Source organism: Hippocampus guttulatus, chromosome 20 (genome assembly GCF_054856545.1).
Source record: "Hippocampus guttulatus isolate MCC_2025c chromosome 20, RoL_Hgut_1.0, whole genome shotgun sequence".
Classification (NCBI taxonomy): Eukaryota; Metazoa; Chordata; class Actinopteri; order Syngnathiformes; family Syngnathidae; genus Hippocampus; species Hippocampus guttulatus.
Genome location: NC_141280.1, coordinates 8,052,996 through 8,075,941, shown reverse-complemented (window position 1 = coordinate 8,075,941; position 22,946 = coordinate 8,052,996). Strand labels below are relative to the sequence as shown.

General features: G+C 45.9%; 2 protein-coding genes across 3 annotated transcripts in view; one reads left to right on the top strand and one right to left on the bottom strand.

The window, feature by feature from the left end:
- Positions 1-21,311, bottom strand: part of LOC147187874 (protein broad-minded-like) — a 27,380-nt gene extending 6,069 nt beyond the window's left edge. Inside the window, exons 1-32 of one of the 2 annotated variants that reach the window (XM_086100250.1) lie at positions 21,222-21,311; positions 20,092-20,239; positions 19,842-20,006; positions 19,614-19,770; positions 19,367-19,438; positions 19,037-19,162; positions 18,746-18,824; positions 18,429-18,532; positions 18,151-18,212; positions 17,929-18,064; positions 17,791-17,850; positions 17,349-17,436; positions 17,067-17,204; positions 15,989-16,078; positions 15,573-15,715; positions 14,431-14,558; positions 13,475-13,682; positions 13,322-13,401; positions 12,577-12,715; positions 11,638-11,725; positions 11,115-11,233; positions 9,983-10,102; positions 9,548-9,636; positions 7,382-7,504; positions 5,430-5,538; positions 4,420-4,513; positions 4,223-4,348; positions 4,015-4,101; positions 2,511-2,580; positions 1,799-1,917; positions 597-751; positions 392-532 (exon numbers count right to left, since the gene is read on the bottom strand). In XM_086100250.1, the coding sequence (XP_085956376.1) occupies positions 392-532; positions 597-751; positions 1,799-1,917; positions 2,511-2,580; positions 4,015-4,101; positions 4,223-4,348; positions 4,420-4,513; positions 5,430-5,538; positions 7,382-7,504; positions 9,548-9,636; positions 9,983-10,102; positions 11,115-11,233; positions 11,638-11,725; positions 12,577-12,715; positions 13,322-13,401; positions 13,475-13,682; positions 14,431-14,558; positions 15,573-15,715; positions 15,989-16,078; positions 17,067-17,204; positions 17,349-17,436; positions 17,791-17,850; positions 17,929-18,064; positions 18,151-18,212; positions 18,429-18,532; positions 18,746-18,824; positions 19,037-19,162; positions 19,367-19,438; positions 19,614-19,770; positions 19,842-20,006; positions 20,092-20,239; positions 21,222-21,249 (3,591 nt within the window). In that variant the 5' untranslated portion in view covers positions 21,250-21,311. The remainder of the gene's footprint in view (positions 1-391; positions 533-596; positions 752-1,798; positions 1,918-2,510; positions 2,581-4,014; positions 4,102-4,222; positions 4,349-4,419; positions 4,514-5,429; positions 5,539-7,381; positions 7,505-9,547; positions 9,637-9,982; positions 10,103-11,114; positions 11,234-11,637; positions 11,726-12,576; positions 12,716-13,321; positions 13,402-13,474; positions 13,683-14,430; positions 14,559-15,572; positions 15,716-15,988; positions 16,079-17,066; positions 17,205-17,348; positions 17,437-17,790; positions 17,851-17,928; positions 18,065-18,150; positions 18,213-18,428; positions 18,533-18,745; positions 18,825-19,036; positions 19,163-19,366; positions 19,439-19,613; positions 19,771-19,841; positions 20,007-20,091; positions 20,240-21,221) is intronic. The other variant, XM_086100251.1, reaches the window with a different exon arrangement.
- LOC147187873 (inactive hydroxysteroid dehydrogenase-like protein 1) overlaps positions 21,273-22,946 on the top strand; it is a 2,814-nt gene continuing 1,140 nt past the window's right edge. Inside the window, exons 1-2 of the mRNA XM_086100256.1 lie at positions 21,273-21,721; positions 22,390-22,835. Coding sequence (XP_085956382.1) covers positions 21,502-21,721; positions 22,390-22,835 — 666 coding nt within the window. The 5' untranslated portion in view covers positions 21,273-21,501. The remainder of the gene's footprint in view (positions 21,722-22,389; positions 22,836-22,946) is intronic.

The window sequence follows — 22,946 nt, the reverse complement described above, 5'->3', positions numbered from 1 at the left end:
AAACCCAACCCAGGCTTGAAACTCAAACCCTCGTTGGGAAACCCTTTAATGGGACTTGATACTCTACTTTTAAGCTTCACGGGGGCTTAGCTTTCACCTAACTCCATCCAACCTTGTACGTCTAACTGATACAAATCTTTTCCTCTCACACGCACGCATGCACGCCTCCTCAGGTGCGTGGGAGTGTTTGAAAAGCGATGGCGAGTTGACGGCGGAGAGGCATCCGGGGAGGGGGCTTAAAGAGCAGGAAGACGAGCTGAATGTTAAGTTGTCATCTTTGGAGTGTTGAGATCCTGAATTGTCACGCGAGGAGACAACGGAGGACGGCGTATGGGGGGGGGCTGAGGAAGGAAACCGGGGCAGGACACCAGGACACATAAAAGGGCATGACCTGCGATGGGGTGAAACCGGACATCCGGAAGGCGGCGTGCGCCAATGGAAGTTCGTCCTTCAGCAGCATCTCCACGTAGTGAGCCGAGCTCCAGTACAGCGGGGACATTCCCGACTCGGCCACTCGGACAGCAAGGTTCACCTGCAGCCAAGGTGCCCAAAATATATCGGCGGCCTTTCACTGGGTTCCGAAAACGGGGACTCACCGACGCGTGTACGTTGGCTGGCCAAATGAAAGCAGAAGTGAGCACAGAGGAAAGATGGCGAAGCAGCCTCAGAGATCGCCGCCAGTCCCCAGACATCACCAGGAAGACCGTCGACGTCAACCAATCGTGGCCGGGATAGTCTTCCTGGATAGTGACTGACATGCTGACTCAAGGATTAGCGTTATTATCGTCATTGCAAAATCAAGTGCATGTTTATCAATGCAGACTGTCGATATATGACTGGAGAGTAATTGAATCCCACCGCCCCCCCAAAAAAAAAAATCAACAGGCAAAATGTTGTCGGTTTATCTGCTTGAAACAATTTCCCCGGTCTTGAGTGTGAATTTGAAACCCGAATTCAGACTTGAAACCGTATGTTGAAATCTGAACCCCGCACTCGAAGCCCTGTTTTAACTCCTCAACGCTTGTTTGAAACCTCAATTTGATTTTTGAACCCCTGGAATCCGAACCACATGTTGAAATTTGAAGCTGTGTTTGAAACTTTAACCCCATGCATGAAACTTGGAAAACGGGGACCGTGGCTTGAAAATCTTGTGTATAAAAGTCAACCTGGGGATCTCGGGGCTGTTTTTGCGTTCTGATCATTTTTTTTGACTGCCAAATAATGTAATAAGGAGGACAAAAGCGGCGTTTTGTTTGGCGGGGACGCCGGCGGCTAAGTGGCAAATAAACAACGAAACAGCACTTTGACTGCGACCGACTGCCTCATCAATCTACAATGCGCTGTCAACTTGCCACGGAATTCCAAATGAGGTGCAGCGCCGCCGAAAGAAAGAGGTTTCATCCCAAATGCAACCACATCAAGGCATTTAAAAAATAAAAACCCTAATAGGATGGCCTCTTCTCATGAGAATCTCAACATCACTTTGTACAAAACCCAACGCAGCTTCACAACCGTGATGGGAAACCCAACTTTGAAAGTCACACTGGGATTTCGAATCCTCAACCTGGTTTGCAACCATAAACCAGACTTGAGATTCATTTCTGACATGAGGGCCCGCACTGAAAACCTCAACCAGTCTCAAAACCCTAACCCGTCTGTGTTTGAAACCCCCTCTCTTCTCCTTGCAAAACTGACAGCTCTTTCCTTTCAACCCAAGAGGTCCCAGGTTAGCCCAGTAAATCACAAGACTTGTGAAAATTATATTTTAACTTCAAACTAATAATTGTCAAAAGGATACGCAGCGGCGAGGACATTGGAAGCCTCCGCCGGGACAGGAAATTCTTGACGTGTTTCATAAGGAGCGTCAGGTGGCTCGCGGCATCTTCTTGGCGGAGCAGCTTGAGAGCGACGCCGTATCTGGAGGAGAAAAATTTTAAAAAAGGATATGTGCTCAAACGATATATTCAGTACAAATCATGAATATGTGTTTGAATCACCATAAGTACCTTTTAGTACATTTAAATATGTCTATAGCAAGTGGAGGAACATCGCTGCAATTAGGTCCTTCCATTTCGCAGGTGGTCTCATGACTAAAACGTCATTAACAGCAAATAATGCCAATATTTCAGATTTATATGTTCGCTGAGGGGGAAAAAATAAAATGAAATACAGAGCTGGAAACATACAGACCAAACGAGCGGTCGAAAAGTCAACGAGTGCTGGTGTGTTTGTAGTGGCGCCTCCCCGCGGAAAATTTAGCATATGGGCAATTTTTTTTTTTGCTCAAGCACTCCCTTTAGGGCATTGGTGTCAAAGTCAAGGCTCAGGGGCCAGATTTGGCCTGCCACATTATTTTATGTGGCCCGCAAAAGCAAATCAAGCATGACCCAAAAAAATATATCGATTTTTTTTTTAAATCACTGGATCACATTTGGCGGGGCGCTGGTTTCTCATGAGCATTTGGTGCCTTCAAGTAACACTATGTAGACGAAATTAAAGCGCTAGGATACCTCAGGCAGATGTCCATGCCGAGCATTTCCACAGGTGACAGCGCTACAGCGTCCGCACTCGCCTCGTGTGCTGTGATGACAATTACAAAAAAACAAAATACACACAAGCAGTGAATCACTGCCCGCTGCTTTAGAGGCCCAACAGCGGAAATCAATGTGTCACAACCCATCCGTTTGGGACTCATCCAATCGGCACCGAGCGACGCTAACTGGCATCGGCCATAAAAACGCATCAAGTGCACGGCAAGCTCCTTTGGCTTTATGAACGGAAAGCATCCGCAACCCGGACCTGTGCGCAGGCAAGGCGATAAAAGGGTGGGAGGGTGACGTTTTAGGGTGAAAATTGTTTTTGTGGTTTCCGGCCATTGCGGAAAACGTTTTTTTCTTTTTTTTTTAAAGTGCTCTTATTACGGCGTTGCTTCGCAGCGGAGGAAAAGCACAAATTACAACATGATCGCTTGATTATTGCAATGTTTTTCTGACTGGGCTGGCCTCCCTCAAAAGAGCATCAAATAGCTGCAGCTCATTTCGAGCTATTCAAATGGATGGCAAAGCAGGTCTGCAGTGTTGTGGACTTCCTGCGCCGCGCCGCTAATAAGACGCCACGTCAAAAAGCTGCTCTGGGTGTGGCGGCCCATTTTCAAAGAGCAGCGTCCGCCTCCAAGCGCGCGGCTGGCGAGGAGGGCTGATGTTGACTGACAAAAGGTTAATGCTCGCCAAACTGGTCTGCTCTCAGCGCAAAAAATGAGAGTGCTCAAGTCGGGCTGAGGCGCCGGGCTAAGAGCCAAGACGCACACGCACGCACGCACGTACGGGCTGTTATTTGCAGGGATCGACTGTAAGAACTGAGGCCTGAGTGGGCATTTGTTTAGCAGGAGACGTGGAGGTGTACCTAATGAAGTGGCCACACAAACCCCCCGCCGTCCGTCCATGCAAAGTTGACCACAGATGCTGGATATCGGGACTTTCATTTGTGAAAATTCCGCGGACGACGTGAGAAGTCTGCAATTAGCAGGCAGGTGCCGTTGGGAAATGCAAGCATGCGGAATTCGAGCTGGGAGATGCGCTAATTAACGACATCATCATCGGTGCGGTCGGTTGTTTAACCGCTGGCTAGTAAACAGTAACCCGCTGACAGCCCTCACTGGTTTCATATGACAGAAGGTCAAATAATCCATTTCATATTGCATTTTTTTGGTGCTTCGTTGTGCCGGTTACTAAAAGTGCTTCAAAGAATGCGTTTGTATTCGTGTCATTTTCTCTCTACTTCTGTGCGCTCCACCTCTCCGCCGCAGAATCTCCTTTTCCCTCCAAGGCATGTAACGTTGTCTTCGCATAACAGCATCAGCAGCGGCAGGCAGCGAAAGAGCACAGGTGTCTGGACAACAAAATGCGTGCCTTGCCGCGGTGCCCTTTAGCCACCTTTCTCACGTCCGACTTGTCAAGAAGAAGAAGAAGGAGCGGGCCGGCTGAGCCGGCGTGTTGCCACGTGGCACTCACTGACCTTTGTTGTGCTCAGGCGGGGAGAAGAAGCGCTCCGCGGAACATTTGGACAGATGGTACACAACCTTCTCCAGAAGGTCAGCCAGCACTGCACATGAAAACAAGCATATGCAAGCACACACACAAATCACACGACCACATAAAGAGGCAAAGAAACAGCTTTGGGGAAAGAAAAAAAAAATGAAGCCGCAAAGTCCTCATCATCTTACCTGTGGCGGTCAAGCCGTGGTGCCCGGCTGTCATAACTTTACGGTAAAGTTGGCGGCACGTCTCCATCCAGCTGTCTTCCGTCGTCGCGTTTCGAGGGGACGTCAGGAAGTCACGCAGCTCAGGTTCTGGCCGGTGAAAGCGGGGTGTCAACGCCCTTCTTCATGCAGCGGCTCCAATCACACGACGGGAGTCTCACCCAGCGGGTTCTGTTGGGTTTTTGGTGGGTCCAAAGTGTAGCAGGTGGGTGGAGGGAATGACCAAAACATGGGCCAGGGATGGGGATCGTCTCCCTACACGGGGATACGTGGAGACCAAACAAGACTCTGTTTGAAAACAGCCGATTAGCCGGCGACCTGTAAGTTGAATAGAATACACAACTAATTGCATATAATTCGGCGATTGCTAGGAAAACAGAATGCAGACAGCTAGTTGTGAAAAGCCCCAAGTCCTTCATCTCCACTTTTATGTAACAAATTGAAATTTTAATCTTGATTCTGCCTCAAATTTCCTTGGTCTTTGGTTCCCTCAGCCTGAGCCTCAGATTATAAAACATGTTGCGCAACCTCTGTCTTTCAAAACTGGTGTTTTCCCGTCAAAAATGAAAATAGCCAATGTTATTCCGATTCACAAGAGTGGAGAGAATCGTTTATTTACCGTATGTTCCAGACTATAAGTCATACTTTTGTTTTCATAGTTTGGCCGGGAGGGGGGAGATTTATTCTCTGGAGCGACTTATGTTTGAAATGATTATCTCATTTCACATGTTATTTTCACATTAAACTGCAAGAGGGCGCCCTAGGCCTGTGTTGATCAGTCAACGATGAGTCCAAGCAACGTACAAGAGGAAGCGCCTCATCTTCTCCCCCAGCCCCTCCCAAAACTTCACACCCCCAAAAAAATCACAGTTGATCCTTTTTTCCAACAGGAGGCATAAACAGAAGAGCCGTGAAATTTGACGCGAACGCTCCCTTCGGAGTGCCCTAACCGCCCTCCTCCCTGTTCGAAATGTGTCATATCCTCTCTGTGACCTCCGCTTGAAACGAAACCCTGTTTTCTGTTCGCTGAGATGAGAACTGAATAATTGATAACCAATCCCCAATAACAAATTGTTCTCTGTCATTACACACACAAAAAAAAAAAAAAAAGTGGGAAACACCAATAGCCGAGACAATTGAGTGGATTTGTCTTTTGGCGGTTGAGGCTGACCTCCTGCAAGGCCCGAGGGGGGAGTCTCCTCTCGGATGGGCCTCCAACAACAGCGACGCGAACCAGCGTGTGGTTCCTCTCCAGCGATGCGTTGTCTAAAATGAAGCTCCTGAGAAGAGGATATTTTGACCACGACACAAAGAGAAGAGACACCGTTTCATATTGTTGATGAATAAAAGATTTCGGAACAGTTCCTCATTCTTGGGCTCACCTCGGTTGGATAGTTTCACAGTCTTGGTCTTGGATTTTCTTTCAATGTTGGTCTTGATTTTATCTCACTTTGGCTGTGTTATCTCATTCACTCCCAAAGACGTTTTTAAACATCTTTTCAGACTTGGTCCAGAATTGGCTGGTACTGAATGAGATCAAATTATTGAGTGGCTCTCAATTTTCTTTTTCACTTCCTCAGTCTTGGTCTGAACTAGGCTTCTACTTTCTCAGTCTTGGTTTTTAAGTTTGCCAGTTTCTTGGCCTTGTTCACTCCTCAAATCTCGACATTTCACTTTGTCTCAACTTCTCAATGCTTTTTTTGTCCTGACCACAGTCTGACGTTTCCTATAGTTTGTCAATCTTGGTCTGCTCTCGCGTTGCTCAACATGTCGGTTGATGAATAATTCTCTGGAACCTTTCGAAGCCATTCTGAGTTTTTAACGGGGGAAAAAAAAGTGCCTGTGAAAAGTCCAATTACAGACTTTGAACGGAGAATGAAAACCATAAATGAGAGCCGCTGCAGTACATTACCGTGGCGTGAGGGAAGCTCGGTGTTAATGCCTCTCGCCGGATCTGTGAATTCGCCAATATGAAATGCCTTTTAAGGCTGAATGCTAACTGCTTTCGTTCCAACCTCTGAAGCAATTTGGACTTGGAAAATTGGCAATAAGGAGGAGACGATGCGTTCTTTTGCAAAGGTCTGCTCACACTGGCCATGGGTGATTATCCGGAGCGGCTCATAGAACGACACGCATTCAAATGAAATGTGCCTGACAAGACGTACCTTGAATTTGTGGCGGGCCGCAATTGGGTTCACTTGAAGTGAAGAAGGCGGCAAATAGGAGAAAAACAGTATTTTGGCGGATCGTGAAGATGATGCTGATATGTGTGTGTGTGGGGGGGGGGGGGGGTCGTAGAAATGAACAAGCTGTCATGTCGCCCGGCGCTCTGACATGAGTCGTCGTTTCGAGGCCATTTACATGTACATGGGCCGGCTAAAGGCAGTCGTCATTAGTATGACGGATGGTCTTGGAACATTCCAACTTCCTGTCCGCTTTATTGCATCTTATCTGTGACAAGGCAGGCAAACAATTTCTCCCGCCTGGCTCTGGTTAAGTTTTAAAAAAAAAGGGTTTTGTCACATTACAGCGGTGAAATTGGAAGCAAAAACATAATGTGTATCGAAAAACGTTTCAAATACAGTGCTGCCTTGACGTACGAGCAAGGAGCAGATGCTAACATTGAGTCTTGAGTTGTGCGAGAAAATCAGAGCAAGTGTTTTAGCATGTCTAAGAACACCCGTTATGACTCAGTCAGTACCTTGTGTAACACAAAGACCTTTAGTCCTGCATTAGCAAAGCCCCCTCAGGGTGAGTAGAAGGGGAAAAAAAAGCATTCGTGCACATCAAAACGTCAGAGTCGGCAGCCTCCAAATGTTTCACACAAAGCCTTCACCGGGCGAGCGGTGAGCCTGCTGAGCTTTTGGCATTTGCGCTGCGCGTGCTCCGGCGGTTCGCCGCGACCCTCCGCGACTAACCTTTTACACGGATGCACAAGTGGACTCTGCTCGAGTGATGTGTCCACGCAAGCGAAACGATGACGAACAATCTAAAGCGGATCCATGAATGGCAAAGTCAACTCCACTACAAAGCTACCCAGTGACGATTGTTTCCTGTCGCCTTTTATATCATTTCACAGACGGACTGACTAGAGGTTTATATGCATGGTAGGTCAGTTCCTACCCATCACCGCCATTCCGGTTAGCCGCGTTGTCCCTCTGGCTTTGCAGCAGCACGGCGCAGATATTGTACTGGCTCTCGAGTAGCAGGAAGGAGTCCAGGCTGGAGCACAGCACGCTGAGCAGTCTGCAAACAACACGCAATGACAGAATTTCACGCCCTTTGGAGAGAATAAAATAATAATCACAGGCATATATTCTTTATCCTCTTCCATTACTGCGGTTTATTGCGTCGCTTACAGTCGCTGAACAAGACTGTCTGCGTGGCTAACAGAACGTTATTCTGCGCGAATTACACGCTTCTCCACACGACTCTAAATTAATCGGCAGATTAATCGTTTCTTTTTTTTCCGACCAAATGTCAGGACTGGGCCTTACTTGTTATGATAGTGTTTGATGAGAATATTCTAGAGTGCTGTTTTTTTGCAGGGGGTAACACTGGAAGGGATTAATGGCATTTCGATTCATTTTAATGAGGAAAGATGACTTGAGATCAAATTCATCTTATATGTCACAGCACCACTTTGATATGGGATCAGGTAAAATGTCCTAAAAAAGGACATTACACGAAGTCCTGGCACAGAGCGATAGACAAGTAAAGCGGCAGCACAATGTCACACAAACTGCGCTAAAGTGTCAGACCGGGTACCATTCACGCCGACAATCCCTGTCGATTTCCGACGAGTCATGAATGTCTCCGGGAAGCGGATTAGTGAAGCCAATTTTCTCCGGCAGCTTCACTCGCGAGCTTTGTATATAAAAAAAGAAAAAAAAAAAGGAAAAATGTGCGGGGAATCCCCGCGAGAAGCCTTCATGGTTCATTTTCAAATGCTGGTAATGATGCCCGGCTTAAGCATTCTGCTGAGACTCGGCACAAGCTGCGTAATAACGACGACGCTTGGGCTTTGCACTTTACAAAACTCGACGCTCAAACTACAAGGGGTCCCCGTCAACATTCTCAGTCCTTCACCTGACCCGCTTGGTACTGCGGCATGTACGCTACAGAGAAATAACATTTGCTCGCCACATGACCCCGTGAATGGACAACATCAAATTAAAACACAAAACACGACTTTATCTAATGGATTGTCTGTGTTATCTATTGGGCGTTGACCACCAAGCCTTCCCTCTTCCATCGGATCTGAAGAGCTAGCGTACCTAATGATGTGTCCCCGTGAGCATACAAGACGCCGTTGTTCCTATTTGCCAAAGTGCGGGACGGAGGCCTGACCGACACGCACTCTCAGTCCGCCTGACAGCCGCCAAGCGAGAGGCTGCCCAGCTTGTCATGCTCGACGACCTCTCCTCCTCCCGTTTGAAAGCAATGCTTCCGGAAGCCGACCTTACGTGTTCCCCTCACTCAGAAGTCTGCCGGATATCTTGCGGTGGCTCCGCGAAGCCAACACTTCTAACTTTTCAAATCATACGCTATGTTTGCAAGCGTATGCTTGACTTAAAAAGTCCGCTAAAAATCCAGACACTTGAGGCTGTTGCGCGTAGGATGGGATCATTTTTAAATTGTGAGAGTCCCGGTCTGGTATCCCAAGACAGGCTGAGCGCCTTTGGAGCGTACGATACTGATAATTTCCTTTTGACGTCTACTTTTAAATGACATTGCTCATCCTCGCTACGTGCGCCGTGCAAATAAATAAATAAGTACATCGTAACGGCCAAATTTACGTTCCGCGCCAGCGCACGCGCACACTCGCCACGCGTTAATCCATCACCAGCGGGGAGGGCGTAGCGATCGATGCAGGCAATGGGCGAGTGCCGGTTGCCATGGCAGCAAGCGGAGAAGACATTTGGGCTCTTCATCTTTGTCGAGAGGCTTACTTTTATGGGATGTTTCAACACAACAGCAGCATATTAAAAAGACAGCAGCCGAACACGAGATGGGCAAAAAAAATAAAACGGGGCCTCCAAAGTCAAAACGAAGGAAAAGCGCCATCAAGCGGGGAGCCAATTTGGTGACTCTACTTTGAAATTGCAACTTAGAAGTCGACCGACTTCATATACTGGATAGCAAAAGAAGAAAGAGCCGTGACACTATGATTATACGTGGATGTTGTGTTTCTTCAATTCGAGGATCCCTGAATGCGGCGCGCTGTCAATTAACAGTGAGCTTGTTGGCGTGCCGCTGCCGCTGTTTTGTGATGCGTGGGGCTCTCACCTCAGGCCAAACGCGTGCGACTGCTCGTAGTGGAAAAGCGAGCGGATCTTGGCGGTGGAATTCACGGCAATCAGCCTGTCAATCAAGTCCTGTGGAGCACAGCGGGAAGCCGTGAAAGTCACACATTTACGATGTTTCAGGCGGGAAGCGCACGTGTATGTGTGCGGATTTAAGAGAGAAGCAACAAGTATGTTGCAGTTCCGGTGAGCGTGAAAAGCGCACACATGCACTCAAGTGGATGAAAGAGGAACTGTAGACAACTGTAATGAGTGCCGGCAAAGCATGACTACTGTCAGAATAAATAAAATGGCTCAAATCACTTTACCATAGTTCCTGAGCACACAAATGCCACCACAAGATGGCACCAAAACATTTTTTTCTTTGCTTTTTGACAATCTCTTCTCTGTGTGTGTACCCGCGTGCTAGCCCACTCACAGGCACAGAACTTGGCACTTCCCTCAGCGTGTATTCACTCTTGTTGGCCAAAGGTTGTCCAAACAGCAGCTGCCACACGGACCGAGAGGACGACAGCAAGTTGACCAGAGACAGGAAGGACTGCAAGTACACGCAGAGAGTGACCCAACCAAATCGGGTCAAAAACAAGGATCACAAATTACGGCCACAGCAAAAATACCATTTAAACCTGATTCAGAAGCATGAGGTCAATCTTACCAATAGTTCTTACAAAGCTTACGAATATTTCGGACATGCAAATGTGTCGGTGTTACACTGTGAGCGCGACAACCGCTGCCAACAAAGACATTAAAAAGCCAGTTTTAATTTACATATATCTAATGGACATTTTTTAATGTGTTTGAAGCGTGCGGTGGCGGATCCTCATATATGTGTGCGCGTGTGTGGATGTATGGCAGAAGGTGGGTGATTGACTGATTAAGCGATTGATTGTTGATTTAAAAAAAAAAAATATATTTTATAATGTTCTTTTTAGTGGATCGTTTTCCTCAGCGTGGGGCGTTCACTGTACTCTGATATAAGACTGACCTTGTCTCAACTTACTCCCAAATGTACTTGTCAGTGTGAAATGTGGGCCTGTTTTGCTAGACCCAAAGCAACGATTCTGTTTTATGAATGGCGGAAAAACAGGTTAACAGGACCTTCTGCCATCCTGTTTGCTGTGCATGTCAGTCTTTGTCACTGGATAACAGATGAGCAGAGATAGTGAGTAATCCTTCGCTCGAACAGAGGTCATGGCAACTTCACGGATTTCACTTATGATGGGTTTATTTATTTATTTTTAAAAATAAAATTAATATATATTAAATTATATATTTATCTATATTTATACTGTGTACAGTTTTCTGAAACATTTATTTTGTGCATGCAACATTGTTTTTTTTCTTCTCTACCCCCCAGAATCTTGCTGCTGTAGACTGCAAATTTCCCCAATGTGGGACAAATAAAGGTTATCTTAAATTCTTTTTGGAACGTAAACCCCACGATAAACAAGGGATTACTGTAAATAATAATTGTTGGATCAATTAGGTGCAATTAGATCATTTCCAGCCGCGGTACAGTTGTTGGGAGCCACGGAGTTAACTATGAGCACCTTGAGGCAGCGCCTGTCGATGGGTTCCATTGACGTGGGTTCAGGTCGGACCACCCTGACATCCTCAATGCCGCACTCCAGCGCCGACCACAGCTCCAGAACCAGGGCCCCCACATATCCTGGCACATGACAACACAAGGAATTGGGGCATATTGTGTCTGAGGAGCATTATGCCACGGTTAACAAACCTGTTTTTCAGGGGCGGTCCTGTTTCACGCAAATGAGCCACTGCGAACCCCGCCCTCTCTACTGCTGGGTGTACAACTGCTTTGTGTTACCATGACACTGGGTTCAGGCTACAAGTTGTAACAGGCCAGTCTCAGAATCAAAATAGCTCTGTTTTTGTTTTTGCCATATTTACAGTATTACCGCCACCTACAGGACTGGAGTGGAAATACACCATCTGGCATGTGTTGCCAAATGAAGTGTCTGCAGCATGTTCTTGCTGCAAACATAAACTTTGTTGGACAGACGAAACAAAGCTGGCACACACGCCTACGAGCTGCAATGTGGTCGGTCGTACCTGAGCGCTGCAAAGCCATCGCGCCTGCCCCCGTGGCTGCCACCTGCGTTACCATGACACCATAGCCAAACTTCTCATGACGACTCACCTGAAAGAAAAAATAATAAATAGGGAGATTTGGGCAAATGACATGTATTTGAAAACAGACTTGAGAGAAAACGTATCAGTGGAGCGTTTAATTACACGGCAGGTTTCAAGTGTGGGTGTTGGCCCTTGGTTCGTTAAAAATAATCACGCTCCTTAATTAAAGTGCAAACCAAACAAGGTAAGCAATTACAAGCGTGACTAAACAATGGCGCTAAATTAAGTGCAAGCGGTGGGTGAGGGTAAGCGATTTGCAAAAGTTGTGCTCGGAATTAGCATAGCTGGCGACACACGGTGTGAATACTAAAGAGGACAAAAAAGAAATTATTAAACTTTGATTACCACAAGTGCAAAGCCTGAAACCTTATCCGGCTCGCTTATTTTTTAACTTGGATCAACCGCTTTTATGACGACGAGACTCAGCAAATGGAGCGCAAAAACTCAGTAATATTTAATGTCAACGTTTGACATAAATGGGCTATCACAAAGGAGCATTAGAACTGTAATTCTAAACGTTCAAACAAGTGCTGCTTCAAAGAGCCGTGTCAGAGATTTGTTTCTTCATACACAACACGGTGAAAATATGCTAGCTATGCCCACACCCCAAAAATGCATCTTCCCTTCAGTATGCTGGTGTGCCCGCTTTAGAGCGCCTCGTTGTTGGCCGTGAGTGCGTGCAAATCATGGTGAGAGAGGACCTGGGGCTCATATCTGTTCCAACAAGGATTATTACTTCGGCTTTCTTCAGTTCTATGCGTGTCTACATTTTTTTTTTTCTCTGAGGATTTTTATTTTTATTTTTTTATTGTCACATATTGATCACATCATATGGGGATTTTTTTTAAGCTAGTTTACCTGCAATTTTTTGTTAAAGCGAGAGAACATATGTGAGATGCACTCCTGCATGGCACCGGTCTGGTGAAGCAGCAGCACGCCCTTGGGTGTGGCCGTAAAGTTCAGCAGGCTATCCAGCAATGTCTCTTCCCACATTTGCCTGAGAAGTATGAATAGATGATTTAAAAAAAAATAAAAAATCAGCAGAACTTAGGTCCAGTTAAGAAAGTTAATAAATGCAATAAAATGCCACACTGTCAGCGTGGATATTGAAAATTATTTTATTGCCATCCAACAGGCATAAGTCATCAAGAAGATTGCCTTTAAATGTCAATGTAAGCTCAGCGGTCACAATATTAGGTCCAGCAAATGTAATGAAGGAGCTGTATCTTTAAAAAAATAATAATAATAATTAAACAACCTTTAAAACAGAATAAAGCTTGCTTGAAGACCAACACTGTCAGGGGCGTTTTAAATGTTATTAAGTAATTCAAAATCAAAACAAAAGTGTGTTATTAATAGATGATTTATGAATGCACTGAGTTTCTGATGATCGTTGTTAAGGAAGAATATTTTGAAGCACCTCCAGTTGGAAGATTGGTGGGAAAAAAAATTGTGCGGATTTCAAACTGAAATTAATGATCAGTACCATTAATTCAGTATATACACTTGGTGACATTTTTGATTGGCGGCTGTGAGATTTTTCTCTTGCCAAATATGTGACTTATTGTAAAGACTACATCCTGTATCTTGTGTGCTTTCTTACAGATGTCGCAATTTCTGCGTAGACATTGCAAGATTGTTTTCAGGTACCGGGGTCGGAATCCTTTCAGACAAAGAACTGGTCTGCAAAAAAACAACCAAAAAAGGAATTCAGTGTTTGGATGCGGACAGGATATGAGGGTCGGTGGCATCGGACCTTCCTCCAGGCGGTGGCGGCAGCTTTGTGCAGGCTGTATGCTGCCAGGACCTGCAGGCCCTCGCAGGTCTTGTACATCTGCCCGCACACAGAGATGAAGGACCCACACACAGCACGGAGCGAGAGGATTTCTCCCTCGCTCGACGCCGAGAGCTCCCGTTCGAGCAGCGCAAGCGTGAACCGGAGCAGCACGTGAGCGGCGGTGCTTCTGCAGAGTGGAAACAGAAGTTTAGCTCAGAGTCAAATTTGCTGTTTTATTAACGACGCTCTGCATGCATCGCGCGACGGCGACTCGTGTAAAAATTCATCACGCCGACAAGGCGGATGAAAATCACTCCCAAAGTGCAAGCTCCTCCGCGTTTGAATGAGTTCTCGAGCGCAAAGCTCAAAAATGCATGCGCGGGAAGACATATTGAGTAATATATCAAATGAACGCTCTTGATGAGTCGTTTTCAGTTCACGAGCCGTTTCGCCAAAATGCTCTCACATTGTGAAAAACATTTTATTTTTTTTACTGGAAAATGTCACTGAACTCCATTTATAAACATTCAAATGAGATGCGCGTTTACAGACACACACACACACAAAAAAATAAAAAGATGCTCAGTTTCGATTGCCACTGTGAGGTATCCAGTTAACCTTGTCGATCAAAAATGTGCCTTCTTATCTTTGCAAAGGTGCGTGTTCTCCCTGAGCCTGGGTGGGTTTTCTCCGGGTACTCCAGTTTCCTCCCACATTCCGAAAACATGCATGGCGGCTGAATCCTATATTGTATCACGTGAAAAGTCTTTGACCCGTGGCATCATTATTTGAGGATAAATAGACAACGTGATCTGGAAAGCTCTTATTGAGACCTTTAATTTGATGTCTGACTCAAGACGTTGACATTTACCAAGCCCGTGCGTTGGCAATACTGTATCACGAAAAACGTATTGACGGCTGTATTGATGACTCACCTTTCGTTGTGGCCCACAAGCAAGTTCTTGTCATACAAGAAGAGAGCTAACCCTCTGTCTGTGTTGACCATTCGAGCCAGGACGTCCGCGATTAGAGGCAGGGTGGCTGCCGGGCACTTCAGTTTGGTCTGCATACAATATTTTTTTTAAAAAGTATAGTGCTAATATAATAAAAATGGATATTATCTCTGCAATTGATGAGGATTTTACATCTTGCCCTGTTTCACTGTTTTCAGGCAACAATTCTCAATGCCTCAATGTGGGATGCGAAAGGACAAAAAAAAGGTGGTGGACGAATACAAATACAGTGGTACCTCTACTTATGAAATTAATTGGTTCTGGAAGAAATTTCTTCACCAGAAAATTGTTTCGTAGAGATGCGTTTTCTATGTAAATGCCCTAATTTGTTCCAAGCCCCCCCAAAATTCAGACATAAATGTTTTCTAAAGTGTAAAAATGTATTCAAATATGTAACAAATACACATTACAATTAGATTATTGCACAATAAATGAGAGTTGTGTATAATGTAAAAAACAAAGACTAAAGAACAAAAATTTAACTTTTAACTGCGTCCTCATCGTTTTTTTTGCCCTCTTTAGTTCGTGTTCTCTCTCAGAAGTGGTTTTTGTCTGGCGTTTTGTCAAGAACTGATCCAAGGACGTTCGCTTTTGTCGGCTTTTAACAATCCTTCGAAAATGTCCAAGGCAAACATCAGCCTAGTGAGCGATCGCCTGACTGGTGAACACTTTTTCTGGGTGATTTACATTCACGTAAAACTCTCAGGAATCACGCGGATGCTGCATCGACACTCATCTATCTACACAGACACGTACGGTAGAGGTCCCTTCTTGGCCAATGGGATGCCAGGAAGATGCTAGGTAATAGCCAATGGCAGAGGAGCTAGAAGTATGTTGCGTTCAGGAAACTCGTGCTGTGAGTAGCAATTCATAATGTATTTTTACCTTTTGTATCTCGAAATTTCTTTCATAACAAGAGACAATATTTTTCCCGTTGTGGCGTTTCGCAACTTGAACATTTCGTATGAAGAGACGTTTGTAAGTAGAGGGTACCACTGTATAGGATTTGGGGAACAGACAAGAAATGAATGAAAAAGAAAAGAAAATAAATTCCATAAAGTCACCTGGCCTCCATTGAGGGCCTGGATGACGGGCGCCATGAGAGTCTGAACGACAGGCGCCTGGTGGAGACACTGGTCAGCGCACTCGGTCCTCTCACACATGGCGCTCAGCGTCGCTATCACCAGGCCGCTTGGGCACAGCGCTTCTGACCAAAAAAACAAAACAAAAAACAAACAGCCACGTTCAGTCAAGGAGTTTGAGGCACACTCTTGTTTGTGGGATCTCTCTTCATGTGGGAATCGAATACGACAGGTGACAAGCCCTGTCGGGAGACAACAGGAGACAGGCTGAGGACAAGGTTACCAGATAAAAGATAGCACCGAGGAATGCTGCAAAGGGGTCTCGATGTTCCCGCACTGGCCGACTGCTCGCTGCACTCTTTGTCATATCTAGCTAAAAGGTGTGCGCGTGCACGCACCTGCGTGTGAGCTAACGCTACACAAAGGCTGATGATGTCGGTACACGATGTTGATGAGAATCACCACCAGGTCCGTCAAAGTGACTGGATCTGGAAAAAGGAAATGACTCGGTGAACAACAATTAAAACGCAGGGTTATGATTAATTCACTTGTACTTTGTCTGAAGGCGTAAAATGAAGTTCCACAAGCATGAGGCCATTTCGTCCACACCTTTTTACAGCGGGTGGGGTTGAGGTGATGTGGCATCTTTAAAATGGAGTTGCGCGTCAAGCGTTGATAACGGGATCAATTCTCAAACATATTTGAAGCAATATAAAGTGCCTCGGGTGTACTTTTTAGGAGCTCCAGAGGCTGGTATACGAAATAGATTGGGAAAAATAAATTGCTATAAATAAATTTATTCACCTGGAAAAATAAATTGCTTTATTGAATGTTTTGGGTGCATATAATTTTTTATTTTTTTTAACGTGTGTTTTTATTCAAATGTATTTCTGACTGCGCAATATTTGTAATCACTAGTTGTGAAGACTATCGGTTGCGTCAGAGGTGCAAATCCAATGTCAAGATTGTCTTTCCTCTTTGGAATCAATAAATACAAAACGATCAGTCACAGGTGAGCGCGGCTTGATACCATGATACGGCCTCAATAAAGCTGCGGGTGCAGACAATGAGTCGTCTGTCAGAGGTTCGGTTTATTACGACTGATTAAGCCGTCTGGATGCTTGGACTGTTATGTAAAAATTGGCCGCGTCATGATTCGTGAGTTTATAGGTTGTAAATGCATGAGGCCGCGGGGAAAGTTTCCATCCTTATATTCCAAAACAGGACTTTTTTCCCCCCCCGTTTTGTTTGGTTTTTCTTCAAAGCGACACTGCAGAAAATGCAGGAACATTAATTAAGATTCAGTCGCTCGTTTGGCAGATAAATCAGATTTCATGAACAGGAATCTGAGAATATTTTCTGCCGAGGGGCTGTAATTCTGAGGACATAGATCAGGGGTGTCAAAGTCATTTTTAAATTATCGATTACTTTCTTTAATTTTGATATGTTCAGAAAGCCGCAACGGGAAGGTTTCACCTTTCCGCGCCGCCGCTTTGATGGGAAAGAGCTTCCGGCCATTGGCGTAGAGGAGGACTTTGCCCAACACGCACAAGGAATGGACGACCACGGCGTACCGCAGCTCCTTTCCGCTGTAGACGCTGCCAATTGGCGAGCCTGAAAGACAATGAGGACATGGCACAAGGAGGCGGGGCTAGATTATATGGACTTAGAATCGAATTTCTTTTCCCATTTGCTCACATTAAAAAGAAGAAAGAAAAAACGCATTCACTCATCTACGAAACAACTTTTTCCACTCACCTGAGCCGTGCGGCTCCTCAGAATGGATCTGAGTGCAATGCTGGCAGCATTCCAGATAAAGGACGCACTGCTGCACAGCGGCCTCCATCTGAGAAGACGTTATTCCCCAAAAATGACCACCTCTCCGCAATTGACTCATTATGAACACCCGCATTCAAATTGGGTTTTTTTTTTACAGTGCACTGACTCCATCGTGGGAATATGTTGCTATTTTACTGACAGTTAATTTAGAGGCCGTAGAGGGAGGGACTCGGCAATAATCCTCTTTTAAAAGGCTTGACAATGAGCGGGAGGATTAACGAATCACTTCTTGAATGGCAAATTCTCTCCGTGGAAGCGCCAAAAGCATAACGTGATCCGTTCCGACGACGCCCGCTAACGTGTTCACATTTGGCGACAAACGCCGTTTGTGGAAATAATTGTGAAATGATCATTCGCTCACCAGATTTTTGTATTTGCTCTGGAGGAGCCTGAGAACCAACGTCCTGCTGTAGGAGCCATGCTGAGAACCGACACAAATGACATTCAGACGCCCATAAACGTGCACGGTACATCGCGCCCGTTCGGTTGCGACGCCCACCATCCATTTTGTGAACCAGGTGGCTTGAACATCCAGCAGGGCCAGCAGGTCAGTGGGCCCCAAAACTTTCTCCGGTGAGGAGTCCCCATGGAGAGACAGGAGGGAGAAGGTGCTCTCTATGATTTCTTCCATGTACCTGAAGGCGAGCGAGAGGATCGGAGGATAATCTCGGCATCGGAAAACAAAGCGAGCATGCGTGCCGTAGGCGGGCGGGAGACTCACTTTTCTGGGTGACGGATCCAGAAGGTGGTCGCCTCCTTTTGGAAGTCGTTCATCAGGCGCATCTGAGTGCACAGGAAGATGAGGATTGATTGACATGTTATGTTGCAGGCAAATCGAAAAATTTATTTTTTTGCTTAAACAGGCAGGGAAATGTAATGGGGGGTTTTTTTCCATTAAAAAGGTTAATTTGGTGACAAAAAGGCGAAATTATGAGGCGAATAGTTCTGTTTTGCCAGGAAATGACATTTGAGGATTTACATTGACAGGCTTGAGCATACCTGTTTAAGGAGAGAGCTGATCTCGGGTCTGTTGATGTCCAAGACGGCCGCGCCGCTCGGAAAGCTCAACTTCAGGGACAAAAAACTGGACTGCACGCTTCGAGCTGAGCAAGAGACAACAAAAGTTATTAACGTGAAGACCTCTACGAGGCCAAACAAAGTGTACTGTAGTCACGATCCGTAACTCGCGTAACAACTGCAGACCATCTCACAAAGTTTTTATCAACAACTCGCACCACGATACTTTTGGGCTGGGCGGCAAAGACCGAGAAACGGCACCGAGCACAGGTACGGATGAAATTAAACGAGCGGCCTACCGAGGCTGCTGTAAATCTCCCGGGTGACGTTCAGCGGCAACGAGGAGAAGCTCTTCGCGAAGAACCGAAGAACGTGGTCCTGAAACGACAAGATGCCATATCATTTGATTCAACGTGAATTTGGCTGTACTGGGCAGAATTGGACTTTGTTCAATCACAAGCATTACATTTTTGATTTCAAGTTTTCCCTTTTTACTTGTATGGGGGGAAAAAAAAAAAACAAAAAAAACAATGGAGACGAGAGTAAATCTGTGACATATCACAAATGTCACTAAGTGAACGGCGGCGTACACTGAGCTCGGCATCGGGCTCGGTCAGTGCGGCGCACAGGTTCTGGCGTAGGCGGGCCCAGCCCTCGCAGCTAAGCACGTCAGAAGCCGGCGCGTGACGGAGCGCCTGCAGGGCCTCCCGGCGCACCTATCCACACACGCACACACACACAAATGACATACACATTTTTTAAAATAAATAAACCCATTGCAAATTTAAAGTCGATATTTTTTTTGCCTTCTTGCAACTGACAGAGGTTTGATTTTTTTCAGAATAAAAAAGATCAAGTGAACATTCTTGTCTCTGTGAAGGCCGGACTTTTTTTTTAATTTTTATTGTGTGCATCTTCACCTCTTTGGGTTGACTTGGATCTAGTTTCTCAGCCAAAGCCTGGAGCTGCTCCTGTCGAATGAAGGTGTAGCACTGGAGAAATGGATGGAATAATAAATCTTGTTACTGCTCAAATGGACCCTGATAATAATAATAATAAGAATAATACACTTTACAATTTATAGACACTTTACAAGCACGTGCGACATCATGGTAAAATGTCCTCTACTACAGGTTGAAACAAGGATGTGTCCTTTTTTGAAATTACCTGATTGAAGGAGTCTCCACTGTCTGAGCAGTCGTCAGAGTAGCGGCCGTGCTGCATCTCCTCCTCCTTCCGTAGCTGGTCGTCGTCAAAGCTGCTGAGTAAACGCTCCGCGGCGGCAGTCACCGTGGCTCTCAAGGTCTGTGTCATCTCCTGGTACCTGATGATGACGCAACGTGCTAATGTTAGCACTTTCCTAAACATGCGCCAGTATGCGCAGGTTGGACTCACTGCGCCGACGCCTGGCTGCGGCCGGTCGCTGTGTGAATGAGGGCGTCGTGATACGAGTCGACAGCGTGTTGTCCATCTTCACGGGACAACTTCCCGAGCTCCTTGTCCACCACACACCCAAGGGAGGTCTCCACACGCTGGCGCAGGTGCTGGACAAACTCATAGCTGGGGAAAAGACAAATAATTTTTAAAAAATTATACATCCATCCTATCCATTACTAGAAAACCACTTCTCTTTTCAAGAGCTCACTTGTGGAAGTTCTTGTCGGTCTCCTCCAGGTGAAGAAGGACTTCCTCTGCACTTTGGGGTGTTGGGGCGCCAGAGAGTCGCTCGTCGATGGTTCTCAAAAACTGCTTGAGCAGAGCTGCCAGCTGCTCCTCATCTTCGGAAGACATCTCTGTTGCAAATGAGAATTCCCCTGACACGTTGAGTGATTCTAACCTTTGCAAAAGCCGAATTTCTGGTGGACCTAGGATTGATAGATATAGCAAAGCTCCTCAAACCTAATGTAGCAGGTACAGCCATATGTTGGTCTCATTTATTTAAATTAGCTGTATATCAAAGCTAAATGCTTCCATGTCTATCTGAGCATGTTTTCGATATCATGGACACCCAGATCCATGCACTCAAACACTTTTTGTCTTCACTAGTAAGACGATTCAGTGCACTTGCACGACGACTATAAAGAATTTGTTCCCTACAACTGTATGACATTTTTGCATTCAAATATGGACTTATACATGTTACTTGTGGGGTAAAACTGTGCACTAGTTGACAACTGCCTGCTACTCGTGAGGCACAAGATGTTAACTAGTAGAATTTAATAACTGACCAGTAATATTCACAAATAAGACAATTCGGCCCACTAACAGAATAACTAAAACACTAGCAATGGCGGGTAGGGGGGTAAACGTAATTAGTAAACTGAGGTCATTCTCGTACTGGAATAAATGCTACACCTACTTTCCAGGCTGCTGTTGAACAAATTCTAACTTAGCTCAATGTCACTTTCCACCGCAGAGAAGTAAGCGACAAGACACCAGAAAAATAAATTAACCTACAAATTGGCCGTGTGGAAACACACCTGGCGTGCCTTTGACGGCTTCTCTTCAAATTAGTACCGCAATCAGGCAGGCGCCATTGCGTCGCTATGGAAACGTCCGTCGAACCGCGGAGCATTGTGGGAGAGCATAACAAATTTCGTGCAACGTTCAAGCAACAGATTACAAAGAAAGCGCGAAATGCGTATGATTCGTGTACCTTAATTGGAAATTAAACCAAAACAAATAAATGTTAACTATACGGTATGCAGTCTTATATTGGTATTAAATAGTCGCAAAAATGAAAAAAAAACGCTGCCATAATGACGACTCACTGACTTTTCTGAGGAGACAGCGAATGCGTCATTTCTGCCTCCGACACAACATCACGTGACTCTTTGTTTTGCTCCTTCTTCCGGGGTTCATTCAAGCCAAAAATCTCTGCTGGAGAAATCGGCTGTCAAACTGCATTCCAAACACGTTCGCATCAATATATTATGCAGCAACATTTGATTAGCATGACGGAGCTCTCATTTTACATGTCATCGGGCAAACACAACGTTGCGTTCGTAAACTAACTCGAAGGCCAGCATCGCTAGAATTACTTTTGAGGGAAAGCATGGCGGCAGTGGACAGCTTCCATTTACTGTACAGGGAAATTTCCCGGTCGTGCGGCGGTTACCTGGAAACGCTCGCCGTGGTGGGCGCTCTGTACACGGCCAGCAGGGCTGTCATCCTGCTCAGGGACTGCTGCGTGCTGGTCAGGGTGCATTTCCTGCCCAGGATGATCCCCGGCAGGAAGCTGAGGCAAACATATGGAGACTGGGCTGTCGTGTATGGTAAGAAATAGCATCGCTGGGAAAAGTGCTTCAGTAAAAGTATAGATTGTTGTTTTTTTTTATTATTTTGATTGAAAGGAAAACACCAAAATTAAAATAGAAAAATAATCTTTTCATTAACAGAACCAAACACAATTTTTCATTGAAAGTAAATAAATTCTGTGTCATACAGGCCTTGATTTTCTCCAGATAGGACAAAAGTGGCATTAATAAGAAAGTACAGTTTTTGCTCAGAAGGACATAGAACTGACTGTCATCCGGATAGCAGTGGAAGGGGCAGCAAGTACAACGAACACCAGGGGCCCTAAAATTGAACCCAATGGGACACCATATGACAGTGTGGCAGGACAAGACTCAGAGCAACCAGGGATAACACAAAACGTCTGTCTGCCAAATAGTTCTAAAACACTCTACTGTAGAGCACAAACTAACCACTAATGTCCTCCTGGTGCTGCAAACGAGCCAACAGAACACTGTGGTCCACCATATCAAACGAAGCAGTCAGGTCCACCAAAACGAGATACAAATACAGTAGTCTCCACTATCATTAAAAACCCATAACAGGGCTGATGCTGTCATACAAAAAAAAAAAACAACAACAACAATGCATTCCAGCAACTCACCATCAACACCCCTTTCCAGCCACTAATCCATATGCCTCCCATCAGGTGCATCAGAGCCTGTGGCACAGGCCTACGCCGAGGAGCTGGCCCAGCACGGTCTCAGCATCATCTTTGTCACGTACGGGCGCTCCAACATCGCCGACTTTGTCGCAAATCTCTCCCAGAGCCATGGAGTGGAAACAATCCTCGTCCACGCCGACCTGGGCTGGGACAAGGCGGCCAGCAAGGTCGTCGTGGAAGCCCTGAGGGGCAAAGATGTGGGTTTCCTGGTCAACTGCGTGGACGAGGCGTGCACGTCACCCCGGGAGCTGGTGGAGATATCCGAGCAGAGGCTGATGGAGGTGACGGCCAATAACGTGGTGGGCGCCACGTTGCTAACCCGCTTAGTGCTGCCGGGAATGCTGGAGCGCGGGCGAGGGGCCGTGGTCAACATCTCGTCCGCCCCCTGCTGCATGCCAACACCTGGGAGAGTGATGCTCAGCGCCGCCACGGTGAGAACAAACATTTACCACAAATAATATTAACCCTTTCATGCACCCTATAACAACATAAAATGATAAACTGTGCACTGTCGTAACCGCTGTCCCTGAAAGGGTTAATAT